The following is a 21,926-nucleotide window of genomic DNA, read 5'->3' as shown; positions in this document are numbered from 1 at the left end:
TAATTAAAATTTCTTTTTTTTCCCATGATTCTTCACCTGTGAGTCTTGAATTTCAAAACTACCTCAAGCTCTAATATATATATTTTTTCTGTTGATGGTGATCTATCTCTCACGTAATTAAATTATCCAAAATAAGAGTAAGATTCAGAAGTGAAGGAGACAGAATTTTCTCATGGCACTGGTGAAGCGTGGGGGGTTTCCCGCATGAAGTATTTTCTCAGCTCGCACCATTCCATTCTCTGTCAGACTAAAGAATGTATTCATTTTTTTTTATCTTATGCACATACAAAAGTGGGGATTTTTGGATCTATTCTTATAAAATACAGTATTATCTCATTTCTGGCTTTGAGTTAGCTGCAAACTGGCAGCCTCTAGAAGCAGATTTATGGACTGTAATCTACTCTTGCATTGTACAGCAGGTATGGCTGACGTAATCATAGTCAAGACTTTTCAAACAGTTTTTTGGTTTGACATTTGACGTGCATGACAATAATTGTCCTGATGAATAAAGGATATAACAAATGCGACTGTGCAATTGCAACCTAACATTGCCATTTTTGTATTTCTTTGTTATTGTTTTCTTCTTTCTTTTTTTATTTCATGAACTTCATTAATTTACTGTCTCACATTTCTGCTGGATAAGCAATCCAGCAGAATCCAGATTTGATATCCATAACTGTGGAAGAAATTGTAACCTACAGACAGATCAGTGCACAGCTGAAGTCTTAACTGTCGTGGTTGCTTATCTCTTGTGGTTTGGAGCGATGTAGGAGTTGAACTAATGCAGGAGCCAGCAAGCAAGACCTGGAATGCCTTGTGCTGGTGAGATGATGTTGCCTGATACATTTGCAGATGATTAAATGGAAAAAAAAAAATCTCAGTTTTCTTCCCTCATCAGGTAATGAGGGTCTGAGAAGGAAACTAAAATCAAATGTTCACCATGAGCACTGACATAGGAGGGTGAGGCCCTTGCCTGGGCTGCTGAGCGTGCAGGAGGAGTAAAATCCATGCTCTTTTGCTTTACAGAGTTTATTTTGACAACAAAAGGAACCTTGTGTGCAAAATATACCTTTAGAGAAAGCAACTTGTTAAAGTCTGCTGTAAGTTTCTGTAGCTAATTGTCAGCATTTTCTTTTTGGGCCTAACATGCTTTGAATTCGATGTGGATAATTAATACTTAAGTAAATGCCTGTAATACTGAATTCTTTCTGTTTTCCTGTGAGTCTGTGAACTGGCTTAGAAGCCAGGCATTCCTCTCCGAAATCTGCGGCAGTGCTTAAACACTGGTCTGGACTTTAAAAAATAAACTCTTTATCCATCTACCTCAGCTAATGGATTATACTCCTGTGTTGCTGTCACTCATTGCATGACTCTAGCTGTTTGAGTAGGATTTTTGGCAGCTTGTTTCTTGTCCAGACATTCCTTAATGCTTTCCCACCTCTTGTTTTATCATCCAAGTACTGCAACAGCAGCATTTGGAGCTCTGATAGCTTTTTCGGAAAGATGGTTTTGTAAAAGCCAATTCCTTGGAAACTGAAACAGAAGGAAGAAAGAAAGGAAGGAATACGTGTGGGTTGTGGCTGAAGTGATCCCTTGACACTCATTGAGGTTGGTCATAAATATGCATGAGACAGGAGGAGTTTTTAGTGGCTGTGCGTTGCATCTCTTACCCCAAGCTGTCTGGAATAAGAGTGACAGTCTGAAAAGCTCCAGAGTTTAAACAAAAGATCACTGTATGAGTTTTTAGAGAGGCTCAAATGTAATTTTTGTTGTTGTTAAAACGCCCCCTTGACAATCCTTGTGTTTGTTTTGCTTGCTTCTTGCTTATTCTTCATCTATAGGGCTTCATCTGCTATGTAGGGTTCACCTTTTTCCATGCCCTTTTGCCATGTCTTCCTTACAGTGCCATCCACCGCCAAAATGATGATCTCTGCTTTATAGAGCAGGGTTTTAGAGTACTTAACAGAACATATCACACCTCATACACTACCAGAGAGCAGCAAAGAAGGGATTCTGCAACCAGGAGAAACTGTCCTAGTGAAAAGTCCTATCTTCTCACACTTCCTCCCCCCATTTCTGTCTCACAGAGATCCCTTTTCAGAAGGAATTGGTTTTTAACAAAGAAGCCAACTGTGAGGAGCAGGAACTGAGGGTTGAGATGCAATGAAAGGATGCCCTCAATAGCAAGAGGAACTTATCTCCAGGCAAACCAGCCACTATAGTGTTTTTTGTCCGACTGTTTAAGATCATCTCAGTGAATCTGTTTGCTTTCTCTCTTTGATATTGAAGCAAAGAAGTTGGATCCTCTAAATCATCCTAATGTCTTGGATTTTACAGTGAATATAAGAAACCAGATTTCCCTTTTCACAAGTACTGTATTAATTATCTATAAATGGTTTATCTGTCTGTAATTATCCTTTCCTTTACAGGAAGCAATGTCTTATGGTAAGGATATAACAAGCCTCAGGGATTAATACACATTTTGTATCCTATCCAGACTTGGATGTGGTCTTGGGCTAATGTAATATAATCATTATATATAAAGTCTCTGTGACTTTGTTCATTACCAGGAATTCAGTCAATTCTTCATCTGTCATAGGCTTTGCCTCCTGGCCACCTCAGTAACCCTCACTAAGCTTTATCAATGTCTCTTTTGTACCAGCGGGGCCAGAAATGGGCACACTCCTCCATATGTGGTCTCACCAGTGTTGCTTAGAGGGGAAGGATCACTCCTCTCCATCTGCTGGCTTTATTCTTGCTAACACAGCCCAGCATGTGGCCCTTGGCTTCATTGGCAAACCACTGACTAGTGCTCTGCTCATCCACCAGAAGCCACAGAGACATCTCTAAAAGCTGCTTTTCAGCCAGGTGGCTGCCATCCCAAACTGTTGCTTGGGCTGATTCTATCCCATTGGTCAATTACAAGTGTTCTCTAGCATTTTTTTTCCAGTCTACTGAAGTTAGTTTCAATGACAGCCCTACCCTGTAGTTTATCATATATTACCCAGGTCTGCAGTTGTCCATGACCTTGATGATGATGCCATCATCCAGGTCATAAATGAAGATGTCAAACAGTATATTTTTTAAATGGTATGCGTCTCATGCCCCAGAAGTTCATTTTATCTTACAGTAGGTGGATACAGTAAAGGGTTCTGCGGAGCTTGTGGCTGCTCCATCATACCAGTTAGAATGAATAATAAGTATCTGTTTGTGAAAGAAACATTACTTCTTTTGATTTCATTTAACATTCATTTCTTGTGCATATTCTGGTATTAATCTAGTGATCCATATTGCAATGCTATGAAACCCAGAACAGTAACACCTCTTTCTTCTCATAAAAAAGAGTGAAGCCATGAGGAGAATATATGCAAGACTCTAGACAGTGCTTCACAAGTGAAAATATATTTTTCTATAATATTACCCACCTGCATTCTTCATAATATTTAGAAAAGTGGATCCAAAAGCATGAAGAAATCTCTGTAGACCAAGGGAATTCTAATGTCATCTTTTGAAGAAAAGAAAGCAAACAATGTCAACAGATTTTCCAACATTTATTGGTGGATAGGATATTGAAACAGTTTTCAAAAAACAACCTGAACATTCTTTTTAAGAGCTCATCCTTGACTTTTCTTCTGGTTTGAGAAACCTAGATAGCATGTGTATGAAATAGCACTGTTCCTAACAGTGTTTTAATCAGTTCAAGTAAAAAAAGTCTATTCTTTAAAAAATGGTTATAGACTAGTGCCCATAAATGTAGACTTGAAATAATTACATCATTATGTTGTCTTATTCCAGTTGGTTTTCGTTTTGGTTTGGAACAAAAACTGCAGTGTGATGCAATTGCCTCTCTCTGATTATTTTTACCTTGGTGTATTCTTTTGCTGGCTTGCTTGTATAGTTTATGTGCTATCATTTGAAAAAAAGTTAAAAACTCTTGAGATCCAGACCTGGCAACGCTTCAGGATGTATCATTGTTCTTTATTTGAACATGTTAATTGTAGCGGCACTTTGGGGGTTTATGATTACTATTGAGCATAGAATGAACTCCTCATCTTTTAATATGGAATGTGATTTTGCTCTCCAGTCAAGCTAAAATCTGTTTACTGTTGTGATTACCATCTCTGGGCTCCACCCTGCCTTTCACCACCTGCCACTTAGAAGTAATTCCTCTGGCAATGAGACTTCAGCCAGAACTGTCAAAGAATTTTGCCCCTTTTTGAGATCCTTCTGATTATTATTCTTATTTTGTGGTGATGTCAGATTTCCAAGGGTAATCTCTCACTAGAGGCGTATGTTTTTCTTTGGGACTTGCATCACCCTCTCATTTGTAGTCTCCATTTCAGAAGTAATGATTGCTTACTGAAAATATGCGTTATGTGGATTTTCTATTATTTAATTACATTACTTTCTGTGAGCACATTGCTACATTTCTAGGAAAAAGAAGATTCTTTAATCCAGAAAACAAGCCAAGGATTGAAAACAGGCAAACATGTTTTTTTTCCCAACTACATACAAATACTTTTGTAGCTATCTTAAGAGCTTGCAGTTCCTTATTATATATGGACTAAATTCAATTCATGGTAGTATTTCTGTTGTCTGCTTAAGCAGCAAAAACATTACAAATTAATGTTTTTAAAATACGTAGAAAAAGTGTTTCTTACTAGATGGGAACAATGTTTCCTCTTTTTCTTTATGGACGTTTGATGTTACTGCATGAAAAAGTGAAATTCAAAGTCACAAGAAAGTGAAATTCAAAACTTCGTTCCTTAACACTTTGATGTTTGTGATGCTATTAACTGCTGCTGGGTTCAGTTATAATGCTTTGAGTAACTTAGCTTGGTCATGATAGGTCATGATAGTGAGCTGTGGTCACCAGCATGTAATGCAGATGTCCTCTGAAGGCATGGAGGAAGAGAAGGTTGGATTTGAAGGAGAGGGCTTCATGTTCACCTAATCATCATAGAATCATAGAATGGATAGATTGAAAAGGACCTCAAAGATCATCGAGTTTCAACCCCCCTGCTATGTGCAGGGTCACCAACCACCAGACCAGGCTGCCCAGAACCACATCCAGCCTGTCCTTGAATGCCTCCAGGGATGGGGTATCCACAGCCTGCTTGTGCAACCTGTTCCAGTGCGTCACCTGCCTCTGTGTGAAAAACTTCCTCCTAATATCTGACCTAAACCTTCCCTGTCTCAGTTTAAAACCATTCCACCCTCATAACCAGGAGAGACATGGGCCAATGCCATCTCCCAGTTGTCTCTTCTGTGGCAGTTTCCTATTTCCTCTTCTGTTGATTCCTTGTATCTTTGCCTCATAACTCCATCTTGGTCTGTTTTCATTTCTCATTTTGCCATCTATCTGTTTATATTATGTAATAAGCTACAGAGCACAAGAATCTTATCATTTTTAATAACTTAAGAAAGTTAGGCATACTGTACACTGATTTTAATTCCTCTCCTCGTGTTCTTTCTTCCTTTTAAGAAGCCAGTGTTCTAGCCAGAGAAATGGGATTACTCTTGTACGTTATATTCACTGGGGGAGAGGAGAAGGAGACATCCCATTCAGCTTATTTGCAGTTTCTTGTCTTAGAAAATCTAGAAAAGCTGCCAGTTCAAATAAATGTTGAAATAATACATGAAATTGACAGTCCCCTATTTTCAGTGCTTGATGCCTTTTTAAGTGCCTATATGCTGGTATGTATTGACAGTAGTTGATGTGGCTGTAAAACTAGGCAAAAAATGTACATTTCTAATACTGTGTTCTGGGTAGATTTCACATTGAGTGTCTACTTTCTGTGGTAATGATTGCTTTTGAAATGCATGCCATATCATGAATAAGTAAATATTGAAAGATTTGTATATTCCATGATAATTGAAAATAATGCTCCTAAGAATAATATTAGTAAACCTTATAATCAAAGCAGACTTAAAAGAACACTGTAATTGGAATGTTTGTGTAGTAGTTTGTGTTGTAACTCAATAATAGAATGCACATCTTATTTCTAAAATATAAAATTTAAAGCACAACACAGCTTTTTTTGTTTGTTTCTTTTTGTTTTGAAGTTGTAGGTTCATTTTCTTTGTTTTCCCGAAATCTTGTGATCTCTTATCGCTCTGCAAATCTGATCTAAGTCTGACTTAAATAATCTCTTTACATCATCTACATCTCTTCCTTTTTGCTTCAGAAACCTGTTTGTTCTTCTATAATGTGAACAACTGGAAGTAATACAGTTGTCCTGAAGAACTTTTGGGTTTCAGACAGATTCCTAGCCAGCTTCAAATATGGTGGTTAAAAAAAAATTAAAAAAGACCTGTAGCCACTGTATCATGTGCTATGTTCTCAAGTGATGTAGGCATGCTTACTGTCATTTTGGATACTCTCTTTTGGTATAGCATGAGAGAGAGATGAGGGAGGCTTTGTAAAAATCTTTGAGAAAAAATACTTCATCAAAACACGTACTGTTTGTTTATATAGTAGTAGTGATAGTGTTTAGTTAAGCAGAACATATTTGTGAAGAGAAAACTTGTTCAGGATGGATATGTATGTGCAAATTGATGGTGTCTTTCAGAAATGATATGCTGAAGTGGACTTCTTGTGATTGATTTTTTTTGTAGTTGTTTGTTGAAATACTATCATGCCTTAGTATTGCTGTATCTTATGGTGTTTGCTATGAGTGTGTTGGTTTTGCCAGCCTGGCCTGATCATATTTGCAGGTACAACCATCTACAAATAAAAAGTGCCATCTGCATTCATGGGATGACAAGAACGGGCAGCAGCCCCTCACAGAAGTGTAGCTGACACCTTCAGGCTTCCCTGCACAATCCCATTTTTAAGCATCAGGTGAAACAAGTACAACTGGACCAAACATAGTTTAAACATCCAGTTGTACATCACAAGTGGAAGAAACAAGTTCCAGGTTTGCTTGGGTAAACAACCATATCGGAGAAGGTTTTAAGAGTAGGGAACAGAGTAGGAAAGAGAATAAACAGCAAATAGTAGACTTTTTAGAAGTCTGAAGAGACTTACCAGCAGTCACCTGATTAGATCTTGAAAATACCATAAAACATGTAAGTAGAGAAAAACTCAAGTAGAGGCACTTGAGAATGAAGCAACAACGGAGATTAATCCTAGGTGTGGCCCTGAAATGAAATTAATATTTCCCATCATCTTTTAATGAGGATAATGTCATCAGACACAAAAAGTATTAAAATGTGAGCTATTCCATCCAAGACAAACTCCTAACTAAACGTAGACAATCCACTTAAGTGAAAGGACCAGAGACTCTCAGTTATGAGTGAATTGAAGCACAGAAGCATAGACTTCTCATAAATCTGCTGAATAGCAATCATATGATTAGAGTGTAATAAATGTAAAAAGAAACTTTTTTTCCATTGCAAATAGAATAAATATGGTGAAGATAGTAGAAGTTTTCCCTAAAGATTTTGTAGAATATGAATTTGTCTGGAAGTTTTATCAAGCTGTAGTTTTGTTGTGGAGTTAGAAATTGCTTTTTAAAGGTGAGGAACCAGAGTGACAGTGCTCGAAGAGCAGATGGATGCCACTCCTGCACTGTTGTCCAGGGCTGGCTTGATGATGTGCTGTGTGGAAGAAGTGTGTCTTTTCTGCATCTATTTTGAGGTAACTGCTACATGTGCCAGTAGTGCTCAGTCTGTTGCCAGCAGGAAAAACTGTATATTTTTAAGAACTGCTAAAAATAATAGAATATAAAAAATGAGTATTAACTCTGTCTTTTTTTTCTAATGGGATATTTTAGAAAAAGTAATTTTCTTATTCTCTTTCAGCCATGGAAGAGTTAATAGTAGAGCTGCGACTGTTTCTTGAACTTCTGGACCATGAATATCTGACTTCCACTGTCAGGGAGAAGAAGGCAGTAATAACTAACATTCTCCTGAGGATACAGTCATCAAAAGGTCAGTGTCAAGGGTGTGTTTTCTCGCTTGCAGAGTGCACAGAATAAGTTTGAGTTCAGTGAAATAGCTTTAAGGGCTGAAGACAAGCTCTAAATTGAAGAAAGACAGAGTGGCAGGGTAAAGCCAAAATGCAGCTTTCCTGAATGCTTTTCTCCTCAGTCAACAATAAAATATAGCAAAAGCTATACTGGAAGTAACTTTATAGCATATAAGAGAATCCAACCACAAAACTGTGCTAGATAGAATGCTTTCACCTTTGTTAGTATAGTGTTAGTATAGTTGAGGCAAAAATTCAATCCATTCATTTTGATACACTGTGTTATAAAAGTCTTGCATGATGTGCTACATCTTTCTTGTGAGACCCAAATCAAGCCAGGACTTGATTTTGCTGTGTATTCTGGTGCATGGCTGACACAGGAGTATAAAGCAAGAGATAGAAAATCACTAGCAACGTGTTTGGTTTGCACTTTGCAAGTAAATTAGGATTCACCTTCCCTTTCTCATCCTATCTAAAACCATTTTGATTGCACAATCACTTTGGTCTCCATCAAGATTATGGATTGACTGCATAAATCAACCTTTCCACGGGGCTTTTACAAAAAGTGCTTCTCACTGTTTTTCCTAATATTACTCTTATATGTCCTTACAACGCCCTTCTGTACAAAGAGGCATCAGGCCTATATGACTTCTGTCTCTCCAACAACTGACAGCAGTTTTGTCACTGTAAACACCCAACATTTAGGCTTTTGAAAAATGATTTGGTGTTTTGAGAAAAAATGGCATGTTGTGAGGAGCTGCATTTCTCATGTTTCTTCTCTAGTGCTAAAAAATACATTTCGATGTTTGATGCAGTCTTCCCCTCTTCATTAAAGAAATCGAATTTGCCACAGGATTCAAGTCCAAGGAGATCAGCTGTGAAATGGTGATTGTCCTTCTTTCAGTTTTGACATTCTTAAAGACTTATCATTGCTTTTATTTCACTGATGAGTGAAAGAGGCAGGAATCAGGATCAGATGGTGTGGAAGAGAGCTTCATGCTCCAGAGGCTGATCAAAATACCCTGCAGTCCCCAAAACAAATGGCTGCAGGTAAGAACTTGCAGTTTGTCATGTTTCATGGGAGTCCAAACAACAATGCTGACCTGACAGTTTTTCTTTTAATGTTTTCAACACAATTTATTTAAAATACTTGACTTTTTCAATGAAGTTGTATGGATTTTTGCATCAGAGCACCTTACCAGGCGTATTTAATTTAAGATTACAGATGTGGGAGAGGATAAAAATACTCAAGGGCCATAGCTTTTTAACTTTCAGCACCTACCTCTTAGGGTTTAGAGCCTATTTCAGGATCTGTAACAGGATCCATTACATCCTGTTACAGGATTCATCCATTAACAAGATCCATACAAGAGCCATATATTTAGCGGCGGGGCTTGGTTCAGTGCAGTTGTTAGTGGAACATTATACCCACTTCTAGCAATTGCATTCAAAGAAATAGTTTAGGCATTTCAAAGGAAAGACATAAAGTGATTAAAAGATCCAGAAATATGCCTTCAAATTACCCTAAATGATGAATCATAATTAATCTTGATGTAGAAAAGGGATGACTGCAAATGTGCTCTTAGACACAGCAAAAAAGCAGTATGCAATGGCTGGATGTTTGTTTCAAAGTGGAAATAAAGCACATTTTTTTGAGCACTGAAGATACGAATTAATGGGAGAACTTAGTAAGGTCTGCATGCTGTTGCTGGCATTTTTTCAAGATGTAATATTTTGCTAAAAGGTATGCTGTAGTTCAAGCAAGAATTAATTAGAGGATGTCCTATAGCTCAAGTAAGTATAGCTAAGCAAGAAGTCACAGGATTATACTTTATATCCTAGTTTAAGGAGTTGTAGTTTAAATAGAGTTTAAGCCAGCACAGCCTCTAAAAAAAGCATCCTGTTAGTATCCCCAGGCTACTCATTCTTGCTCATCATGTGTTGCTGCTTCCTTTCTGCTAGCACAGGCATTGTTTGCTTTTTTTACTGGTTTGTTCCTGACCAGCTCTGGTTCAACCTGAGGCCACACACATGCCTATGCCAGCACAGAGGAGGAGAGGCTGGTGCAGGACAGGCTTCAGGCAGGAAAGGAGTGAGCTGCCTCCTTGAGAGCCATCTTGTGCTGGCTTAAATTGGCTGTGAGACAGTAGAAGGAGTCATGCAGATGGACAGAGATGACCCTGCTGCTTTTTTTATCAGCTGTAACATTCAGTACTCCCATCCCTTTGAAACTATTCATCTCTTCATTAAAATTAAGAGCAATAAAAGACTCTTAAGCCCACAGAAGTCTGTAACTAAGCTGAGTTGTCATTCCAAGTCTGTTTTTCAAAACGTTGCTTTACTCCACCCACACAGCTCCATGAGAGCTCGCGGATCGCTGGCACGGTTTCACAGCCCAAGGTCGGTGCAGAGTTCAGGCTCGTTATAGGCATTTGGAAAAATCAACTGTGTGAATCCAACAGTGTATTTCAATTGCTGAAGTAAGCCATTTAAGAACAACAGGGAATGGTAATGAAGGGTCAGTGCAGCTGGGAATTGAATGGATTCTTTCTAACATCTGGAAGTCAACAATTACGCTTTTCTTCATAAAGGTGTGGAAATTATAATGGTTGTGTTTCAGTAAAGCACTTTAAACTGTCGCTTTCATTTCAGTAAGTCTTGGAGAAATCTTCAGAAATCTTTTACATTGTGTTCTTAGATCTCCTAAATGCACACCACTCCCTTCACTTAATATCCATCAGAGGGAGCTGGACCAGTCAGATGTACTCTTCACGTTGTGGCTTCAGGCCTCAACCTTCCGCATGTCCAAACCAGTGGTGACCTTCAGGAGCCGGCAAAACTATAAACCTTGTTTTTCTTCTGGATCTTGGCATGCCCAAAGTACTATAGGTCTGAACAAAACACTTGGCATTTCTTTATGAAACCCAGACTTCCTTCTAAAAGACAAAGGCACAAAGAGTTGATTTTGGAGTAAGAGCTGTTAGTGGATTCAGTCATTTAATATGACCATCATTGTTGCTGGTTTCCCTTAAAGGGCCTTCATGTCAGAAATTTATAATATGGACTTTGATTCAATATGTTAAAAGGATGAAAATATTATAGCAGGTTCTTGCTAGCGCACACATAGTTTTGAGTGAAAACTAGGTTTACAGAGTGAGTAAAATCCACTTGGAATATATGTATTTTTTTCTTCAGTAAAATGTCCTTTGAGTTTTGGTTGTTACGGAAAGCATGGGAACATGAATTCATCCTACATAAGGAGGAACAAGTAAAATTGAAAAAAAAAAAAAAGTAGAAAAAAAAAAATTGGAATGTTTCCCAAGACTAATCTGCATCTTGATTTGTAGGAAGAAAGAAGAATCTGTGGCTCTTAGAGACAGTTTATTTTATCAGTGTTATTTTTCAATCTATGACTTCACAGCCAGTGGGTTTGAGTTATTATGACAAGAAATGTTTAATCATTAATTACATTTTTGAGAATTACATGATCTTGACCAAAAGACATCCATTTGACTATGTAAATATACATTTTAAAAACTTAACTAAACACCATGAACTTAATTCAGTCTAGGAGTAAGTAGGGTTTGTCCCATCGGCTGATTTTTTTGCCAGAGCGTTGGGATCCACCCTCCCCTTGATATTCAGAAAAACAAACAATGCCATGTTCCTGTGAAGTGAATTTGAATGGAATTTAAATTATTGTGCCAGAAACAGCAGAACTGGTGGCTTTCCCGAGGAAGGAAGTAGACTCTGTTTCATCTGCTGTATGTTGCTGCTGAGACTCTTCAGAGTGTTAAGCGTGATATCTTCCTCATATCATTGGTTTTATCTGTGATACATGCCTGACAATGTTTGAATTTTAGGTTTTTCAGTTCCAGACGGGTAGGCAGTTCAGCATGATTTCCAGTGCATTTTTTCTCTGTCTGGTATTTGTTGATCCAAATATCATATATGTCATTATCATATACAGTAAGTATGTGTTTGCTGTGCTTGATTAAATTCCTGAATTCCCAGCATTCTTCAAGCTTTTCCTCAGTAACCAGGGTTGGGAGGCAGGTTGTGAGCAGGACTGCATGCCAGATTCCAGTGGATGATGATCTACATATAGAAAAATGTCCCATTTGCATCCACCAAAGTGTTAAGCGATTTGCGTTTCTCTTCTGCAGGTTTTGAAATAAAAGAGCATGTGCAGAAACCAGAAGTCGTCAACAGCCTGCCAGCACCTCCTCAAATGCCTCTGCCAGAAATACCTCAGCAGTGGCTGGTGAGTGTTAATTTAGGTATATCAACATATATATGAGAGAATGTTTTTGTGATAAGCAGTAGCAGGAATGGTTGCAAGGGGAAGGAGCCTGCAGGTCCAGGGAAAACCAATCTGGTTAAGAGAATTGTGTTCAACTTGCAGAAGAGAAGACAAAAAAAATCCCTTAGGGTGAATTAAGTGTGGAATCCCAGTCTTTGTCGATTTCAAGATAAGAGTGGCACAAGCCTGAGCAACTTAATCTTAACTTCAGAAGTCACCCAGTCTTGTGGAGATTGTTGCCCTAGCTGAGCCCATGGGTCACAGCCAGTTTTGTAGGATTTAAGGACCTGCTTTCAATGTAGTGAGTCTTATGAGAAGATTCCTTTTTGGTTCTTGAAAAATTAAAGTGTAAAGCGTTAAGGTACAGGAAGAATGCTTCATTTTTTTCACAGAATCCTTAGTGCTTTTCTGTGCTCAGTCTTCGGGCAGGAAATTCCTGGCAGAATAAGCAGCAGAGTAAGTTTTTGGTGATGTTTATAGCAAAGATACTGTCTGCAGATTCAGTTCCTGCAGTTGGGAGCAGCTGTCTTGTAAAGAAATGAACTGTCAACAAGTTTTCATTCTCCTCTGTGAATGCTCAGTTGCTACTTTAGAGTAGATTTGAAGAAACATTTGCAATCTTTTTTTAGAGAGGCATATACAAATAATGGTCTATCCTATTGGAAGGGGAATGTAGTCTTAGACCTAACATTGATAAATTATCTATGTTTTTATTAATTTGTGGAAAATATTGTGCACTGGTAAGGATAATCAAAGGCTCTACTATGGAGACCTTCATTCATTAATGTGAAGTGAGTGAAGTGCATGGTGAGGGCAAAACCCACCAAAACTAGAACACATTGTTCTTCATTTTAATGTGTTACTCTGTTATTACATCTCCACCCAGTAGAAGAAGCTTACCTAGTTTACAAGCCAATAGCATCTTATGAACATAAGAACTAGCTTGTCAGATCAAACTCTTGGTCAGCTCTTCTTAATAAGCCTTTTTGGTAGCAAATAATGCTACACACTTTCACACGACAGAACACATTAAAAACAAACAAGGATTTTATGTAAAATGTCTTTATCATAGTTTCTCCCTAAGTGCTGTCAGCGCTTGGTTTGTGACCTGGAACAAGATTTTTTTTTTTTTAAATTCCACCTAATACAAAGAAGTATTATAGAAAGGGAATATTTATGGTAGAAACATCTGAATTGAGAGCTGGTATACATACGGTAGCAAGAGTCACTTCAAGTGGATGCTAAAAAATAATTACGCGTGAATTTGAGTGGATGCGAAAACAATCTTACTAATATGCAGTGAAACCTGGGGAATCCATTTCATGGCTAACAGTGCCTGAAAATGATTATTTTTTTCTTTAATTCAAGATGCATATAGCATAAATCACAAGGGAAATGGTTGATGAGAGGGAGAAAAATTATGCAAAATGCACATGACTTTGACACGTAGATTTCATAAGCTCAAGCCAATTCACTTCCTTGTTCTTTTGTATTTAAATAGATTCAGTTTAATAAATTGGTTCTGAAGATTCAAGTTGTTTTTTTAAAGACAATAAACCTACTTCTCCTTTCTCATTTTAATGTGTAAATTCCCTTGAAGTTAGTACAGCTGCACTGGGTGAAATGCTGTGAAGCATGAATTAGGTTCAGTAGATCAGCAGTTTTTTGCAGGAGTTATATTCAGTTTAAGTTTCAGAGAAACAAAAATAGTGTTCTGATATACAGTGAGGATTAATGTGGAAGCTGCCACAGTTAAAGCTGCCTGCTCTGGAGCATGTTCTTATTCTTTTGAGTCTGGCAAAATGGTGTTTAGACATGACCCTCCTCCTTGACCTGCCAGTAACAAGGCGGGCACTTTCATCTCAATGAAGTCACAAAGCTGAGCTGTTTTTTCCATGGTAGTGGATGCTGATTTTTATTCCTGCAGTTCCAGTGTTGCTATCAGGCTGCTGTGGTTCATGCCTCTACCTCAGTTGTTAGTGCCACTTTGAGATCAGCAGGAAAATGTTCCAGCTTCTCACTGTCTTTCCTTATCCAAATACAGGTTATGAGTGACTTTATTTTAAGACACTTAACACATAATTTGTGAAAAAGATGACAGACTACTATTCTCCCACGAAAGACCAGGTGGAGCCAGAGCAGAAGGCCAGACCTTCTAGTTTTTGACTTTTGGACAATGTTGCAAGCTTAGACCCCAATCTGAGTGTTTAAAAATTTACCCTGAAGTCATGTTGAGGTAATGAAACAGATCATTAGCTGTTTCTTGGAAACCTTTCCCTGCTAGATGCTTCTTTGTTTGATACTTACTATTATTAGATATGACCAGCTACTTTTGCATCATCTTTCTTCTAGCACTAGACTTGACATCAGTGATAGTGTCCGAGATCTGATTTTTTCTTTCATTAATACTCCTGCATGGTGATTTTCAGTCCACCCTTAATCAGTGGGCTCCTAATAATGTGTATCTTGCCAGTCTCTATAGAAACTGTACATAATTACGTGATTCAGTGATAGTAATGTGCTGCCTTTCATAGCAACTTTTATAGACCAGATTTTCGCATTCCAGAGAAAGAAATCCATTGGGCCCACCAGAGGATAGGAAATTCTGCACCAAGATGCCCCTCTTCACATTACAAGTTGGAAATTGTGTTGTATGGCACTTTGTTTAATTAGCCATTCAGCACATTCAGCACAACTTTTCCATTTGCTGAATAATATCTAGTGGTGGTCTCAGTCTCCAATAGAAATACAATGTGCTGCTGGAACACAGGAATTTACTGGAAGTAGGAATTAATAACTTTAAATAAACTAGTACTGTTTTAAAATCTAAGTTTTTAGCACAACAGTTACTGAACATGATGGAAATTAAAGTTTCATTTACACCACTGTTCCTTTTTATGGCACTCCGGGGAGTGCATTGAAAAATGTTTAGTCTGAATTGATGTTTAAGCTTTTACTTATGTAAAGACGTGTGGGTGGGAAGGAATTCAGTCCTTCTTAAAGTAGTGCCAGCAGCCAGAATTATGTGTGGGCAGGTGCTGTGCAAGGTTTCCTCTGCAGATCTGTAAATAGACTTGCATATTTGCTCAGGCTGAATTTTATATCATTTTTATCATTCATCAGTCTGTGAACAAAGATAATAAAATTCATTTTATTTAGAGACATGCTGTTAATATTTGAAATGAATTCTCCAGTTATTAAAATGCATTGAAGCCCAGAGTGTATTCCTGGACTCAATGGGCTTTGGATCAGGTCTTTAAATCCAGGGACAAAGTTGGACTTTACATACACTGGAATAAAGCACAAATCACATGATCTCATAGAAATTCTTTTTTTCTATTTACACTTCCTTGCCTGTATCTGGTATATCAGACTTTGTGTCAGGCTTAGATGGAACTAGTCCTCCCTGCAGACAGTTCCTTCAGACAGCCAGCAAAGTAAAAGCTACAGGTGAAGAATGTGAGCATGAGTGGGATCTCAGAAGTCAACTCCACTCACTCACAAATGAAAATATGTACTTGCTAGCATGAATACAGGGCTAGCAGCTAATGAAGCTTTGCCTGAGACAGCAGCAGAGGAGATCATTGTGTGAAACAGAGTTGAGTTGGTTCTTGAGTCTTCTTACCTGTGTATTTTCACCTGTTTTCTCACTCTCCAAATCAGCACTAGTTTTATGATGCATCTCTGCATTGAAAGGACAGGCAAGAGGTAGTGCTAGATGGGGGGTTCAGAGAAACAGCAGAGCTTTGTGATACCCCTCACAGTGCTGCTGGGGTTTAATATCTGGGATCCCATCACTGCACTACTGCTAAGTTACCTTGAAATACTGAGGCAACAGAACGATATCCAGTACATCCTGCTGCTCTGATGCATCAGAAGAATACTGGCATAAATTATCCACAGCATGACAGTGACAGAACACTCTTAGCCTCCAAGCATTTGGTTGCCGTATTACATCTGACAGTCAGTGATTTCAGCACACTGTGCCATCCAAGAAAATCAAATGCGAACAGCACGCTTAGCTCTTTTGCATAATTTTCACAGTAAAATTGGATATACGTTTTGTTTTTCCTGGAATATTGACAATTTAATAATTATTTAACCACAACAAGTGTCCAGCATTATGCCAGAACCCCTGTAGATATAAATCAAAAGGATAGGTCATCTTCCTCAAACCCTTTCTTGCAACACACACAGTCACACTGTAGGAGTGTTTCATATAAATGAGTTTCCTATGGTGGAGATGTGACTTGACAAACTCTTTATCTGGCTGCCTGTCTGATGTTACTCTCAGATATTTATTAAAAAATGCTGAAAGGAGACAGTGTCCTTGAAGCAGAAAAAAATGATCTGAAGTCAAAAGGATTTTTAAGGTGATGCATCATCAATCACATTATTCATTATTTGAACAAACAAACAAACATTAAGAAGTGCTAGTTTTAACAATCTTTTCAAATGTGCATTTAGGTTTGTGGCAAACAAAAGCAAGGGGAACTTTGGTAAATCTATCTTAAATCACACTCTTCCCAGATTCCATTTCTCTGCATTATGTCTAATAAAGGCTCTCTTAGTTTCATTTCTGAAGTATAAATTCATCCTCCTGAACTAGTTCCCATATCAATGTCTCTCATTTGCTGTAGTTTGATAATCTTGTTTGACCAGTAGTCACCAGAAAGGGGTCCCCTGGGCATGGTTTGGATGTGGAACAGTTTCCATGTTTGTGTATGTGACCTCTATAAAGGACAGCTATAAAATTACTAATGCCATAGCTTTGATAGTGTATTGTCCCACTTCTTTTTCCTAACGTACTCACATTTGTGTTCTCAGATTTTTGATTTCTTCTTTCTATGCTGTACTTGTTCATAAAGGCACCTTATCTAACAGAATCACAGAATCACTAAGGCTGGAAAAAACCACTAAGGTCATCTAGTCCAACCATCACCCATCATCCCATGCCCACTAAACCATGTCTCTCAGTGTCACATCTACATGTTTCTTCCCTGGGCAGCCTGTTCCAATGCCTCACCACTCTTTCCGAGAATACATTTTTCCTAATATCCAACCTCTTCTGGTGCAACTTAAGCCTATTTGCTTTCCTAAAGATGCTTATTAGCGTGCTGTACGTAAATACCTGGCAAAGAAATTAGGCCAGTAAGTACCAAAGTCTTCTCATGCTTTTGTTTGATGCTCTTAGAGAATATCATTCCAGTGGACGGGGTGTTGCTTTTCTCACCCTGCTGCCTGGTCTGCACAGCCATGCCAGGTACCTGGCTGAGCTTATAAGCTCCTAGAATACAGGCTGTTTGAGCCAGAATAACCACCTTTGACTGAGGGCCTCATGCTACTTAAATTTGGTTTCATCTTTCTCATTTAATATGCATGGAAGTCTTTCCTACCATAAATTAAAGACCGTTTGTTGATACACCCAGACCCTTTGCCTGATATGAGTCAGCTCAATTGTTTTGTCTAAGTGACGCTTCCAAATGGCTGTGTAATGGAACAGGAATACTATGTTTGTGTTTCTGGATCTTTTTTTTTTGCTTTTGAATTTATTCCTTAGATCTTCTTTTACTTCCAAGGAGTCGTCAGTTTATTTTCACTTCTGTCTTCCATAGAGTTTGAGTGTAACGCCTTCTGTGGTGCATTATGTGCTTCAGTCCTCTCAGTTTTATTTAACATATTAAATATTAATTAAATCCAAATTAATCACATGCAAATTAGTTAAGTGCCTCTGCTCCTGTTGTTTCCTGTATATGCGCTCTCCAGACAGTCTTCAGAACAAAATGTGGAGCCATACTAACCCTGATTCATTCTTTAAATGTGAGCAAGTCTGTTCAGATCATTTCTCCATCATCATGTTGTATATTTTTTTTTGCAGATTTTGTTAGACACTTACTCCTGCATCAGCAGACATGTTCCTGGGCAGTTTCAGATAAACCGACACTGCTTGGAACACTGTGCCTTCCCTTGTTGTTTGTCTTTCTTAAATCTTTTCAGGATCACCCTAAACACATAAACTTATGCTTATATCCATCCCCTGACTAGTAGCCACTTCTTCTAGCATGCAGTCTGGCTCCTGTCAGCTCTTCTGAGCACATACATCTCTTTTCTGCATCTGTGAACTCCAGACTAGCAAATGCCACTGGCTGACAGTTTAGTAGTAGTAATTCAGTCTTATTTAGTCTTGGAAACAATTATAAGAGCCTCTTAGCACTCCTGTTAGCCACATTTGTTTGTTATCTGGCTGGCTGGTTACTGTCCTTTGTCAGATGTGCTCAGACACTGAAAAGAGGAATTGTTAGACTTCTTTATCACATGATTTGGCTCCTGGTTTCTTAGGGTCCAGCCAACAACTCAAGAAATTAATAACCTTGGAATACAGAGCATTCTTCTTGGCATTTGCTTGTCCATGCTCAGGTTAGTATTTCACTTCTGCACATCTCTTAATGCTCCTTATAGTCAGCATTTCTGTCCTGAATATATCCCTGGGCCATCCATGTCCTCATTTGCTGGCAATAAACAGCAATTTCTTTTTAGTGCCTTAGTGAGTGAGTTTGACATTATGTAACAGTTTTCACACCAACTCCAAGTGCCTGACATGTAGTGATGCCCACTTTTCAGCCATTACTGCAGTGTGATGAACCCTAGTTGAAATGTATAGTCAGTTTTCCAATTGTATTGGCACTCAATTTCTCAATTCACCTTCCCTTCTGGACATCTTTTTTTTTTTTTAACATCTGGATAGTGGGATTAGTCTTCCCCCCTCCAGGGGGATGGGGTTGTAGGGGGGTCACTTAGAAGCTTGCCCCAATACAAAAGGTACGTGCATATGTCACAGTCTCTTCTTGACATCCCACATTTGCCTTCTGGCTTCTGAATAGCTTTATTATGCACTCTTGCAGTCTCACATTGCTTTTCTGCTTTTCACATGTTCTGCAGCACTGATGGGTAACACAGCAGCTGCCCCACTGCCCAGCTGGGCTTGATCAAATGACATGTATGAGCACAGCTGTGGAACTGGGTGTATCAACTGTGTTTACTTCCGTTAAAGTTGCTGCTTTTCACAGAAAAGTGAAGTCCAAGTCCTGAATCATTGTATAAATTGAAGTGTTTCTTCCTATTTCCTGCATAGTGTACATCTTCATTGGGGTGTAAAGCGATTTTATAATCTCAGGCTCTGGAGGATGACCTTTCTTTTCTTCTGCCTTTCATACCACTTTGCACGCTATATACCACTGTATCCTCAGCAGGTATTAGACTATCCCTAAAAACATTACTACCTGTCTTGTAATCCCTGGGCGGAAGGGGGAAATTAAGAATTTGGTCTCCTGGGATAAAGAAAGAAAGAGTTTCTTTGTGATCTGATTAACACAGAGGGGTAGGCGGAGAGGTAAACCATAGTAAGCCACAAAACTAATATCTGCACTAAGTCTTCTTCATACTGACTGGTAAAATGAGCTTTTATATGCAGATAAATACTGCTTATTTAGAAATACCTGTTTATTGCTCTTGGCAGTGCCTCCTGTAATTGTTGTTGGGCATCCCACAAACAACCCAATTTTTAGTGTCTTCAGAGATCTCAGTTCTGCAGTGTAATCATCAGCCCTCCTACTTCTTGGCTTCAGGAAAAGCATTGCTCTTTTTTTTTCTCAGGCCCAGCACCTGTCAGACACCTTTATCTGTTGTTTCAACATCACCGGTGTTATTCTGGGCAACAGTATCTCACCCATCTTTGTCCCTTTTCCTCCACAGACATAAAAATAATGGTAGTGTTTTTCTAACTCAGTTCTTATTCCTGTGATTGAACAAAGTTATTTGCCCTGAAAGGCAGCATTCTTTAACTTTCTTCCCTGTGGCTGTTGTAAAAAATATAAGTAAAAATGTGTACTAATGCCTTTTGTGCAGGTTGCTAGGTTTTTCCTCCTGATACCACTCAAACTATGTGTTCTGTGTTTTTTTGAGACTTAATCCTTATATGTAATATGTAAATAGTTTAGTGTTCTTATGGACTTTTTATTTTTCGTTAAGCTAATTAAAAGTTATTCAGTCAAGAGTTATTCCAGCTCCTAACTCATAACTTCACCATAGCTCTTTCACTGAAGAACTGCCAAGTTGAAAAAATAAGCAATGCAACAAATATAAATATTATTAAATAATATCAGAATGCTCACATTTTACTTTTCTTGATGCTCAAGGATGTACAAATTCCATAGCACTCAAAAAGATGTAGCTGTTTATGATACAATTTCGCATAAGACAGTTTCGTTTTGTATTCAATCAATTGGATTTTCTTTCAATAAGAAAGCTGCCTTGCTTTAATCAAAAGTATTTAATGTTGGATGTTTCTGTTTCTCCTAATAATCTTTCTTTTTTTTTTTTTCCAAAAATACAATATTTTTTAATAATTATTTTCAACTTTGTTATGGCAGCACTGCAAACTTCATTTCAGAACTAAGGGCTGGGTAATTCACCAATAGATTCCATCTGTGTTGACATTGGCTGCACAGCACAGCCTGCCCCAGCTGCATGAAGTAACGGTGCTCCAACAGGGTCGAATTCAGACAAGCACCATTTGTGTTTCATTTCCTTTTTTCTTTCTTTCTGAATAACATTTTGTCTAAAAACAAGCTTTTTCTTTTTTCTTTTTTCTCCTGATCTGTATTGGAACCTCTTCTTCATTTCTGGATAGCTTTGAAACTTCATTGTGATGTCAGGTTAAAATTGGTATGATACTCAGGATGGCTATTTCCTGGGTGAATTAGGCTTAATAATAATAGGAATTTCATATAACATTTATACACCTGACAAGGAAAATAGTTTGGGGCTAGACCAAGATATTAATGTATCTGTCTGATGAAAGAGGTGATATGAATCTGCACTGCTCCAGGAACCTTGACCATGACTCACTTGAGCAAGGCTCTGTAAAGAGAAAATAAAAAATAAATAAAAATGAAAATTCTTCTTGAGACAGTTCGCTCTATTGTGTCTAACAATTCAGGCCACACAGAGCTCATTTGTGCTGGTGTATTGTGCAGAATTCATGATGTGCTGTCAATATTTCAATATTAACTAACGCAAAGCATGTTTTAATGTCTCTTATACCCGTTGCACAGCAGCAGATAACCTTGAAAGACCCATTTAGTTGTCATGATGCACAGATTTGCAATTTGTGTTTTTCAACAGAATTACAAGGAAATTACACTAAAAGTTGCATTTTTTCGTTGTTTTGCTTCTTTGACAGATAATTACTCTAGCAAAACTGGTCTCTGATGAAAATTCATTTGACTCACGCTGTAGATAACAGTAATTTCCTTCTCTTATCTGTAATTGAGTGTGACATACTCAATGCCTATATCATTTGATATAGAAATAATATTAGTTTGAAAGTCAGTCTGACCAAGAATTTTTGTGTCAGTCACAAATCATTTCATTGGTCATAAGGAAGTTTCTGCTGCGTGATGGCAAATTAGTTCTCAATAAACTGAAGTGTAGATTTTTTCTTTCTGCGCCATTGGGAATTCATAAGCATCTACCTGTGAGATGAAATAACCTACTGTATATAAATTTAACTACAGAGCATCCTTGGGCTGGTAATCATCATCTTCTAGTTGAGAATTAGGTGTCTGGCATGGGCATGTAGTCAGTGTCGTG

General features: G+C 38.1%; 2 protein-coding genes across 2 annotated transcripts in view; one reads left to right on the top strand and one right to left on the bottom strand.

Annotated features, from left to right (window-relative positions):
- Positions 1-3,176, bottom strand: part of SORCS2 (sortilin related VPS10 domain containing receptor 2) — a 68,081-nt gene extending 64,905 nt beyond the window's left edge. The window contains exon 1 of the mRNA XM_031553294.1: positions 3,129-3,176. Coding sequence (XP_031409154.1) covers positions 3,129-3,176 — 48 coding nt within the window. The remainder of the gene's footprint in view (positions 1-3,128) is intronic.
- Positions 3,177-7,808: 4,632 nt separating this feature from the next.
- Positions 7,809-21,926, top strand: part of LOC104910875 (actin filament-associated protein 1-like) — an 89,100-nt gene continuing 74,982 nt past the window's right edge. Inside the window, exons 1-2 of the mRNA XM_010710526.1 lie at positions 7,809-7,935; positions 12,139-12,236. Coding sequence (XP_010708828.1) covers positions 7,809-7,935; positions 12,139-12,236 — 225 coding nt within the window. The remainder of the gene's footprint in view (positions 7,936-12,138; positions 12,237-21,926) is intronic.

This window comes from Meleagris gallopavo, chromosome 4 (genome assembly GCF_000146605.3).
Source record: "Meleagris gallopavo isolate NT-WF06-2002-E0010 breed Aviagen turkey brand Nicholas breeding stock chromosome 4, Turkey_5.1, whole genome shotgun sequence".
Lineage (NCBI taxonomy): Eukaryota > Metazoa > Chordata > Aves > Galliformes > Phasianidae > Meleagris > Meleagris gallopavo.
The sequence above is the reverse complement of the archived record's forward strand: the minus strand, read 5'-3'. Positions and strand labels throughout refer to the sequence as shown.